Source organism: Corvus hawaiiensis, chromosome 1 (genome assembly GCF_020740725.1).
Source record: "Corvus hawaiiensis isolate bCorHaw1 chromosome 1, bCorHaw1.pri.cur, whole genome shotgun sequence".
Classification (NCBI taxonomy): Eukaryota; Metazoa; Chordata; class Aves; order Passeriformes; family Corvidae; genus Corvus; species Corvus hawaiiensis.
In genome coordinates, this window is record NC_063213.1 from 40,339,498 (window position 1) to 40,351,723 (window position 12,226).

General features: G+C 37.3%; 1 protein-coding gene across 1 annotated transcript in view; it reads left to right on the forward strand.

Moving 5' to 3' along the window:
- NEK10 (NIMA related kinase 10) overlaps positions 1 to 12,226 on the forward strand; it is an 88,500-nt gene that overhangs the window by 56,166 nt on the left and 20,108 nt on the right. Inside the window, 1 exon segment of the mRNA XM_048301646.1 lies at positions 4,608 to 4,822. Within this exon segment, the coding sequence (XP_048157603.1) occupies positions 4,608 to 4,822 (215 nt within the window).

Consider the following 12,226-nt stretch of genomic DNA (forward strand, 5'->3'; position numbering starts at 1 on the left):
TCTGTTTATTTGACAGATGGAAATATGTTTTTCACCATTTTATAATTCTGTTAGCACAGCAGCAGATATAACAAAGTAATGGAGGAAAAGATGAGCTTGTACTTGCTACACTCACTCATCACATATTTCTTAACTATGTTTATATCTTCCTGGAGATAAGGTAATGTGTAAGGCAAAGTATAGAGTGAATTAGAGATTTAGTTATCTCTCTTGATTTTTCCATTTTAGAAAAAAACCCCCCACCTAGCACAAAAATGCTTATACTTTCTACTCAGATATTCAATTCTGTCTCTGAAAAGCACATTACTTTACAAAGACTAAGGTTTTTATAGTATGTTTTATTGTACAGAAGGGTTTCTGTTATTTAAAGACCTTGTGGATGAAGGACAGTAATGGGGAGTACAGGAGCTAATAGAACTAACGTTTATGATTAAGAGGTTCTGAAATGAATTTTAATGGAAATATTAAAATCTTTACACAAGAATTTTTCTACGTATTTTATTAATGGTGGGAAGCATGACATGTTTTTTTTTGTTATTGTTAATTGGGGGGGTACTGTTTTTAATATTATCTCTTACTGTGGGTTAAATCTTAAACGATGTACCAGCTGGTCTTTGTACTACTGATGACATCTCTTTGAGCCAGGAGGTTCAGCCAGTTATCTTCCTACCTTATAGTCCTTTGGATACTGTAGGATAGTGTGTCAATGTTATGTTTAGGTTTTTGCTTATGCTTTGTGAGATATTTAGAAAGAATAAAAAACATTAAAGAAAAACAGTAATAATGAGATTTTAATTATAATACAGATGAGAAAACATTAACAGAAAAGATGTAGTTATTTTCAAATGACTGGAACACAACACATTTCAAAGATGAATGTCGTAAATAAAAACATATTTTCTTGATAACGGTTTGAAAAAATATTGAAAGTTTCATGTTGCAACTGTAAATTTTCATTTAGTGTTATCATTACTATTCATTAGTATTGTTATTAAAATACAGTTTTATTGCTTTAAGCTACTAAAAAATGTTCTGGAATCATAGCCATCAAATTCCTTCAGAGCTGAACATCAGTCTACTTGGTGTTTAGTCATAAATCATTTCTAGATGCACGGGAAATGGATATAGGACTTACTATAAATTGCTTCTAGCTCCCTTTATTCTTGGAAATTTTGCCCAATTTCAGTGAATTAAAATAAAAAATTAAAAGAACCCCAACTCACAGTATTTTTTAAGGGTGTAAACTTGCACCTCTTTAAAAGAAATACAAAATTTAATGCAAAAAAGATTTTAAAAGCTATGAAATTAGTGAAATTAATCAACATATTTAAGCAAATTTAAACAAAAATATTAAAATCAATAAATCAAAGTATTGTAAAACATTTTAAAAAGTGCTTCTTTGCACGGCAGTTGTGTTTTACTAAGAAAGAACTGCTTTAGAAATAATAAGTCATTCTATGGCATTTTCTTTGAAGAAGAGTGTTGTGTTATATGTTTATGTTAGCAGGCCAATAGTACTGTGCAAGGAAATCATAGTAAATTATCAGGTTCATTGGAGTTAACAGATTTAAGACACTTTTTAGTACATGCAGCACTGTCCCTAGCAGCTTTCCTGTCCTACACTGCATACAAAATATTCTGGGGATTTAAAAATAGACCTAATAATATATTATTACTGTTACTAAACAGCTACCTAGGGTGTCTGAAACAACAATCACAGACTTGTTAAAGTATTTTAGATTGGAAGGGACCCCTGGAAGTATCTAGTCCCTCCTGCTTCATGCAGATACAATTACATCTGATTGCTCACTGCTCAGGGTTTTGTCTAAGTCAGTTTTGAATATCAAAGGATGGAGATCCCACAACTTCTCTGGGCCCTCTGTAGTCCTTGTCTGCCTTTGTGATTGAAAGTAATAGTAATAATAATAACAATTGTTGTATCTATCCAGACTTCCCTGTGGTTTAGCTTATGTCTGTTGCCTCTTGCTCTAACACTGTGCACCTCTGAGAAGGATCTGGCCATGCCTTCCTGTTATGCAGGTAGCAATCAGGTCTCTGAATAGGTGGTCCATGTCCCTCTGACAACAGCCCTGCCCCATGTATCCCTGAAATTCATTGTTCAGAAACCTTTGGAGAATGCACTCTCTCCCGTCATCTAGGTCGTTAATAAAGACATTAAATAGTACTGACCCAATATCAGTCCTTGGAGGATGCTACTTCCAGCCACCAGCTGGTCTTTGTACTACTGATGATATCTCTTTGAGCCAGGAGGTTCAGCCAGTTATCTTCCTACCTTATAGTCCTTTGGATACTGTAGGATAGTGTGTCAAACAAAAGCCTTGCTAAAATAAAGCTACCCAAAGGGTATACTGCTCTCTCCTTGTCCTCAGACAGCAGTCTCATTGTAGACACCAGTCAGCCTAGTCAGGTAAAAGAGCTGTTTGGTTAATCCATCCTCACTGTTCCCAGTCACCTTCTTGTCATTTCTGTGCTTGAAAATTACTTTCAGAGGAGATAGCTCTATTATTTTCCCAGAGACTGAGGTGAAGCTGACTGGCTATCAGCTCCCTGAATCCTCCCCCTTGCTTTTCTTGGATATTTGTGTTATATTCAACTTTTATCAATTTACAGAAACCTTCTTTTGATCCTTTTAGATATGACAGATAGTGGTATTGACCAATTGAATCCCTCAGACCCTTCTCATTTGGTCCCATGGGCTTGTGTACATCCAATTGGCTTAAATGCTTTTTCACTCTATTTTCTGCTATATGGAAGTTTTTCATGCTCATAGATTCTACAGGTAGGCTCAGAGATCTGAAACACTTATGGCCAAAGTTTCTCAATGGAAATGAAGGCAAAAGAGGGACCAAGCATCCCAAACGTTTCCACCTTGTTTGTCACTAGGTTGCTTAGTCGGTCCACATTTTCCATAGTCTTTTTTTGTTGGTCTTTCTTCTGCCTTCCACATCCATTGCTAGTTTCAACTTTTTCAGCTTCTGCTGAGGTTTGGCTTTCCTAACTCTACCCTTTGGGCAATGTCTGTATTCTTTCTGTGTAGCCTGCCCCTGTTTCCTACATGTAGGATTGGGCTGTTCTAGTGCTTTGAGATCTCCCTGAAGATTAGCTTGCTTTCCCAAGCTTTCCCTTTACCTTCCACAGCAGTCTTCTGTGAGATTCTACTGGGAAGATCCCTGTACATGCTGAGTTCTGCTCTCCTGAGGTGCTGTTTTGTAACCATACAATATCGCTTTCTCACTTCTCTCAGGATTTCGAATTCCACAGTCTGATGGTTGCTGTAAGATCAAGAGGCTGTCGTTGATCTTCACATCCCTGCCTCTTTCTTCCTTGTCTGAGAGCAACAGGTCTGGCAGAATACCTTTCAGCTCCATCAAGAAATTGTCATCGGCAGATTCCAGAAATCTCCTGATTGCTGCACTCAGCCATATTACCCCATCAACAGATATCAGGGTGATTAATAGACCCCAATAAGTGTCTGGAATCATGAAGCTTCCTTCATCTGTCCAACAAAGGCTTCATTGACTTTCTCTCTGGTTTTGTATGGTTTATAGCAGTCATCTATCACAATGTCACCCATGTTGGTCTGCTCCTCTGATCCTCACTGATAAGCTTTTGACTACACGTCAGGAGTCGGACTGCAGCCTGACTTTAGCCTTTCCTCCTCAGTGATAAATACCTAATTAGGTATGTCCCCTGTCCTTCACATTTGACCCCAGTGCACTGTGGTCACTTTCAGTGTGTTCAGAGTTGGCCCCAATAATGTTATTTGTGCCCACACAAATGAGCAACAAGAAGTAATAGCCCAAGGGTTAGGATGAGTCTTGGTAGTATCTCCACAATGTCCTGAATCCAAGCAACAGACATCACATTCATCAAATTGATCAAATAGATGGATGTCTCTGTCCCTCAGCCTCAAATGACTGTCAGCTACTGCATCTTACCTGTGATGTGAACACTTGTTTCAGACTCACCTGGCTGTGATGTGTCCTCCATTAGGCTTTGTTCTTCCTCACCTGTTCCTAGGTCACTATACCTGTTCTGCAATTATTCCTCTGTAGTTAGAGGAAAAGCCTTCCTTCCCTTGGCAGAAGTCATAAGTCTTCAACCCACCTCCTCTTGAGAGCCTTCATTCACTGCTCCTTTGAGGGCAAGCTCTAGATATTCCTTTTTCCTTGCATTGTTTTGAGAGTGTTGTCTCTGTGAAGATCCTGACATTCTCCTGTAAATCCTCCTTCACATCTGCTTTATTCAGTGGTGCAGTGCCTTTGACCAGAGCACAGTCCCCACAAGGGAGGCCATGTCTCCCCCATCCCAGGAAAAGGCCCCAGGCACTCCTTAGTGTGTCTTGGATATCACAGCTGCAGCCTCCAGTAGCAGTTCTGTCCGGGTCAGTGTCAAGGATAATTGTTTCAGTGGGTGCTGGCCACTGTGCCATGGTGTGTCAATACCAAGGCTGTCCAGCATCAAGCTGTCCCGGGCAGGATGAGTGAGCAGTGCTGGCTGGCATAACTTCATAAATACCAGGGCAGGAATGCAATGGTGGAAAAGGTTTTTTAGAAACAAGTAAATAGAGAATGTTCTTTCTGTAGCTGCTTGACTCCTGATAAAGAGGCATGTCCAGATGTAGTGGAGGTCATCTCACTTCTGTCTGATGTGATGATGAAATGCCTGGATGTTTTATGCACCTCTCATCTCGTGTTGGAGAAGAAACTGGATCGGCAGAAGGGACAAACCCAGTGGTACTTCATGGAGGCTAATTGAAATGCAGTGACCTATCACTATCAGCTCTCCATTTTATCACAAGTAAGTACATGTATTAGGCTTATTTTTTGTTATCATTGTTTGCCATATCTGAGAAAATAAGGTGCAACAAAGCAGAAAATAAATCAAAATGAAAAGATCCACCCTCCTGTAACATTCTTCCATGCAGGCTTTAAAATTTATTCTTAACGAGGTATTCATTAATTTTTTTTTGACATTCTTATGCAGGAAAAATGACAGTATCTTAAAACCCAATGTCATTCTGTGTTGGAAAATGGCATTGTTATGGAGGTTCTTACAGCTTTGATAATATCTGATAACATTTAATTATTACTGCACACTTGTGAATGGTTTGTGAATAGGAGAATATACGCTTGATTAGGGTGATAATCTTGTGTATGATTCATAAATAGTGACACCTAGAAAATGGAACCTACGTGAATAAAATTTTTAATTACAGATTGCAAAATACAGACCAGTGATGCTGATAAAATATTTGCTCATGCTTTCTAGCTCTCTAATACAGTTTTGCAGAAATACTTCTTACAGTTCTTTCATTTGCTTCAGGCCGTGTTTTAAGCACCTTTCATGAAGTACATTAGTATTTTACATAATAAACCAAACTCATATATGATCTCAGAGAATTTATTTTAAAAATACAAGGACAATGTTTCTGTGTAGCAAAAGTGTCCTTTGAAAATTGTTATGATAATTGGAAAATAAAGTTATAATTTACACAGCCACTCTTGTCTGTTCAGATATTGCATCTCTTACATTCCTGTTATCAGGGCCCAGCAGTTTGTACTGAAGAACCTCTGTGTAGGAAAAAGGTTTTTTAGAACACTTGGTCCCGAACATGCTAGTCTTCACCTTTCAGACATAACACTTGTATAAATAGTTAATTTTTTTTCAGTAGTTTTCTTACCTAGCAGTCTAAGATCATTATTTATATTACACCATTTTTTCAGTAAAAAGAATGCCAAACCTTCCAGCAAACTGTAAGAAACCACTGCCTTTTGAAATGTAAGAGGTATTGGGATGAAAGAAGGATACAGAGTAGGATTTGTAACTTAAAACACTATAAACAATTTTTTTCCATGTTTTTTTAATTTAAATTTTCTTAACTTAAAGCTTTGGAAGCTTGTTGTATGTCACTATTTTTTTTGTATCTTGATATAGTCATTCTCTTGCCTAACTGTGATGAAATTTGCAAAAAAATGTGCTGTAGATGGAAAGATGCTAGATTTGGGATTTTGATTCAGTTATCGTGTCTTTGAGAGAAGAGTGCCCTATCCAGATATTTGTGAGATATGACTGAACTGATAGTTCTACATAGAAGTTAGAATACTTGTGTTTTGTATAAGTACTTGGAAAATACACCTATCTACAAAACTGCCTGTGTATTTTGGGTGGTAATGGCTAGTTTTCTCAAGGAAGAAACACTGCAATTCTAGTTCCACTCCAATAGATATTTTATTATGCATATTAAAGGAACAAGAGGTTCTGACAAAGATCCAGAACACTGAAGAAATGGAGAGGAATAAGACTTAGTAATGAGAAGTGGGAGACCTAACTTTGCAAATTGTTGTAAATAAGAATAAATCAGGCTAGGATCTTTCAAATTTCAGAGGCATGTACAGGGCTTAAAAACAGGAGCCATGTTGTTTCATTCTTCCTAGTATTTAGGGAAACTTTATAAAGTGGAAGGATTTCTAATAAAGAGAATAATTATTACTGAAAAGTTTTCCTTTTGAAAAAAAAAAGGCAATGTTCTGACTAAAAGTGCTTGGAAGAATTTCAAGCAGCTGCTCCTGAAATAAAAAGCTCTGTGAGATATAGACAGCCTAATTCATCTTAGTCAAGGCCCCAGCAATTCCACACCCAAGTAATTTGTCATTTTTCCATGGTGTCAGAGAATTCAGTGTTTCTGCCATGTAGTTCAATGTTTTGTTGAAGCCAGCTAGCTTATACTTTGCTTTTTCTACTAAAATGTGCTTATGGCCTCCTTTTTCATCCCAGTTGTCATACTGTGAATGTTTCTGGAATAAGGACTGTACTCTGTCCTTGTTTATGGAACTAAAGAACAGACATCTTTTGGAGACAGAGTGAAATTTGTTTTATAAGTAGTTTAAGACTAGTTTGGAAGCTGTTAAATAGGCAGTTGAAAGGCAGGTCAGTAGATGATGAAGTATAGTTAGCTTGTGTGGTACATACAGCATAAAATACATACTTGAAAATATTCCTAGTAAAAAGAATCGTCAGCAGCTCCCCCCACAAATTCTTATATTTGCTAGTTTTCCATAGAAATTGTTGTTTATGTTAGAATAGAAGCAGATGTAGGGGTGGCAGCTGTTTGATAGAATTAGTGTGTTCAGTTCTGAAAGGTTAAGGTTGCTGACATGACACAGGGAACAGAGGACCCAAACGAGTAACTAAAATGGCAGTAATTCTCTCTCACATTGCACCTTTCACTTCAACGTGATCAATATTTTATTTTCATGCTCTAGGTGGGAAGAGGTGGAGAGGAAAAAGGTAGTTTGTGTAAGGTCACCAAACAGAACAGTGTCAAAGTTGAGTTTTCTGTGTTCCAAGGCAAACATGAGTCTCAAAACAGTAGTTTATCTAACTAATAAATTATCTTTCTAATATTTTCCTTTGAAGAGATGAGCGTGTAGCCAAACAATAATTTGATTGCTTTTTTGAAGTATATAAATTTGAAAAATGTATTTTGTCTGTTTAGAAAGCAGTGAAAATAAGTCACTTCTATTACTTTGGAAATATGTGTTTTGTTACATGGGCATCATCCATTATTGTTTCCTTTACTGCATATATCCTGAAATATTTTAAACTTTTTTCTCATTGCCACATTTTTTAATGTAAAATATAAATATACCTAAAAGAGTATAGAATTATGAATATTCAGTTCAGTCTTGTCTTTTGAATGTGGTAGAGAACAACATAAATTTTATAATTGGAGTCCATCAGCTAAAAAAATATAACAAAATAGGAGCCATTTGTACCTTCTGCTGCTCTCAGAGAATATATCAAAAATGGGCAGACATGGTAGACTACCTGGATGGTCAGAACAACTTCCTTTTCTCAGTTTCTGTAGTTCTGATCTGTGCATATGGCACATATATTCTGTCACATTCTTTCTCTATGCCTCTCTGTGTTCTTTGGGAATTGAAGCTTATTTTCATTTTTGTATCAATAATGTCACATTCCATTTTTAAATTTAGTATGCAAATCCATGTATTCAGATCAAGTTCCCAGTTACACAGAGTAATGGGAGACTACAATGCTTAGACAATGGGAAAAATAGGTCCAACCTTTTTTTCTGAGTGTAGTCTGATCTATGGAGTGGCTCCCCATTCCATGTTAGTCAGGGCTAATTGGAGTCAAAAGTAATTAACAGTGCTTGGTCTGAGCTGGTTCATTTAGGTTGCCCTTAGCTGAGTGCTTTGACCTAGTGTTCAAATGCATGAGAACGCTCATTAGCAAGGCTGCTCTCTGCGTTCTCCTGTTTTCGCACTTGAACTGGTCTTTCCCTAACCCAGCATGCTGGAGAGATGGCATATAGAGCACAGCGAGTCATCTTCCATCCAGATAGGATTTTTAGCTGCAGGTCCACGCTGGCCCTCCCAGGCTAGTTCTGTAGGTATCAAGGTATTGTGCTACTGGACTAGGTTACTGCTGCTGGAAAACATACTCTGATTATTCTTCTTGCAGGCAGCTTGGTTACAGCCTGTGCTAGGAAATCTGCCTCTCTCTCCTGCACAAGCTGTTCAACTATTTGTTGGCTGAAAATAGTAAAAGAAGCAGTGTAGCTGTTTTCAAACTATATCTAAACCACTAAATTTAAAGAACCTGACCAAACCTGAAATAGCTGATGCAGTTTCCTGGTGTATCTGTGGCATAAACCTTCATACTCCACTTCTAGATGATTGGCTTGATTGTACTTTGTCTTTTCTGTATTGGTTTAGAAACATGAATGATGTATCTAAACTCTCAAGAAACATTGGGATTTCTTTTTATGTCCCTTCTGTCACAAAGACCCTAATGTAAATAATTGTGAAGCACTTCGTGCTAATATCTGTAAATAGAGCATGTTACTGTTCTCACTCTTCTTCACCCACAGGAAGGGATTATCTTTATCGCAGTTGTTTTCTTCATCCCCAGGAATGTGTGGCCAAAGGGGGAAGGATTAAAGATCATGGCTGAAGAAACCATACATTTGTAACCCTGCAGGGTACTGGCAATTCTTGTAATTCAAAGCAGCTGTTCCTTTCCTCCAATTTTTAGAAGAGATGAGGATCACAGCTGTATGAAAGACAAAGAAACACAACATAATCTAACTGCTTTTTCACCCAGTCATTTCCCCCATGACCAAATTCAGTTCTGCTCTGCTGGCAATTGTTGTGCTAATAATCATGTTAGTTTCTAAGCATCACCACATGCATTACAAAGTAGTACTTAATTAGCAATTCGATTTGAATTAATCAAGTTTTTTTGTTAACTCAGAAAAAGACATAAAGATTGGATTAATGTTCATTTTAATTTCCTTTTCCTTTGTGTTTAGAAATAGATTTTGTGCCATTCAGTGCATAAAAGATTTTCTTTCTTAGAACAACTGTGTATGTATGCAGCAACTGTTTTAGTATTGGTTAAAGCAGGGAGTATGCTTGGCTTTAAAACACCTACCATGCAACAGGTTATTAATATTTCAGAAATATATTCCAGTAATTATGCAAGGCTAGAATTTTAAAATATTTTTCTTAAAATTATCATTAAAATTTATTAGATTTTTATATAAAAGTATGGATGATCGTAACTCTGCACTGCTGCATACATATCCCTTTGGAAATGAGAGAGGACTCAGGAATGTCGTGAAGACTTAGCATTCCACAAATTGTTTTCTTATTCTTCCGCCTTTGGCTCCATTGATTTTTTTTTTCTGACACCATTCTCTTCTGCTGTTTATGTAGCAGGTACTAGAATTTGTGTCTAAATGTTAAAAATGTTGGTGTGATAAAAAGAAAGTAACCATGTTACATTTTTACTGTTTGTGTTCGGAGAGTAAAGTGACAATGCAAAAACTGTTTTGCAGGTATAATTTTTTTTAAGAGTTGCAGAATAGAAAATAGTCACCACAACCAAGTTAGTACCTGTGAAAATGTATTATTGAACTCTTAAGGACAAATCCATGACATGCTTAATTCAGCTTAATTTGTTAGTGCATCAAAAAATTTTAACAGCATTGCAGAATGTAAAGGAGGAAGAGTTGTCAGAGATTATCTTGTCCATTTCCAAGCCATAGAGTTACCTGTCGCTCCTGACAGATATTTGACCAGTCAGTCCTAAAAATGTCATGTTATAGAAACAGTTTGGAAACAGCAGAAATCCAAAAACTGTCTTTACCATCAGGAATCACATGTCTGATTGACTCTTTTTTTTTTTTCCATATGAAGACCACATCTGCAGTTAGTCTGATGCTTGCAGAAAATTTTGTTCTTTGCTTGAAAGAGTATATACTTTATGTATGTCTGGTTTCCAGGAGATATTAGATGGACATATGCTTGTGCATATATGGGAAGTGTATGATGCTTGAAATTTTCAGACCCAATCTTAAATGTCATATAAGGGTTCTGATAGCACTGAGTGCAGAATATCCCCAAAAACTGTTTGCTGAGCACATTCAAACCTGTTACATAGTGTATGAACACATTGTACTAGTTTGAAAACAAACTAGTGGGAGATACCAAGTCAGAATAACAATTTAATAGGGAAATAAAATGAGGGGGGAAGAAAAAAAATAAAGGCGGATAACACTGGGTTAAACTGACAGAGTTAGGATACAACCTGGCACCCTGTTAGTCAGGGTGGTGGTGGCAGTCTGGTAGAATGGTGGCTGCTGTCCTCCCGAAGCGGTGATCCTGTAGAAAAGGGTCTGCTCCTCCTCAGAAGGTCCAGTGGTGGCTATGTAGCTCCTGTCCTCTGGAAATCCAGGGGGAAGGTTGTCTCTGGTGTTCAGTCTCAGATTATATCCACGATGGGATGCTTGGTTCCTCCCTCTGGGTGGAGCATCTCCCTCTGGGGTAATGAGTCATGAGGCCAAGTGTTGATTAGGCTCATTAACAGACGATAGTCCGGAGGGAGTTATCTCTGAGTCAGGCGGCAGGACAATGATGGGCCATTAACAGAAAGATAGTCTGGGGGGAGGAGGCAAGGAAACACTGCCCCACCTGATTTCAACAGCTCCTGAGGATGGTAATAGAACACACTGCAACCCAGGACACACATATTTCTCTTTGCAGGATCCCAGATAGATGCAATAGTTAAACAATTAATTACTGAAAATTTCCTCCCCACAGTGGAAATAGGTAAAAGTTATATTTTTTCTCTAATTTGTTGTATCCCCACCCTGTGGCTTTTTCTTTTCTTTTTTTAGATTTAATTTTAGCTGAATAATAAAAAATGTGGAGACCGAGAAGGAAAGAAATGAGAATAATCAGACATCTACAGAACATGACTTAAAACGTGATTTTAACATGACTTGACATGATTTTAAGTGTAGTGTTCAAAATTGGACCTAGTTACTCCAACTGAGAATCTTATTGGTACTAAGTAGAAACAATACGCAAATCTTCAGAATTATTCTTTCCTTTATATATCCAGTATCATGTCTGCCTTTTCATAACAGCATGGTATTTTAGCGTCATATTCTGTTTCTGATCCAGCAAAATCCCTATATATTTTGCTGCAGAGCTTCTGTCACCTGTCCCTCTCTAGTCTGTGCATTTGTATGGTTGTTTCTCCTTGCTTATAGAACTTTGCATTTTCCCTATTTAAACTTCATCAGTTCTTTTAGTTTGCCCAGTTTCTCACAACCTTCTTTGACACCAATTGTCACTTTCATTGACACAACTCTGTGTTTGATGCATATGCTGCAGTATGATATACGATGTGAATGTATCACAGCCTGGGCACCTTTAATAGGCACTCTATCTACCCATTATGCAGATTATCATTGTAACTCAGTGACAACATTGAGTGGTTTTGCAACAAGGTCAAAAAGGAGCCTGATAAATTGTGCTTGCTACCCATTTTCAGTTTAAGAAACACTTAAAGCAGTTACCAAGTTGAGTACAATTTTTATGGTCGATTACTCAGCCAACTGATCGTGACTTTGTCTAGGTTACACTTCTCTAGCTTTCTTCTAAGATGTCATGAAAAAAATTGTCAAAAGCCTTACTAAAACCTGCATATGTAACATCTACCTCTTCCTAATGCACAAGAGATGTTACCCCCTTACTGAAAAAGATATATTGGTTTAGCCTGGTTTTTTTCCCTGACAATTAATTTCACGTTAGTTATTACTTATTTTATTGGTAACTTTAGGGTTTTATGAACAGTTTACCGGTGGAAATAGGTTGTCTTTTTTTTTTTT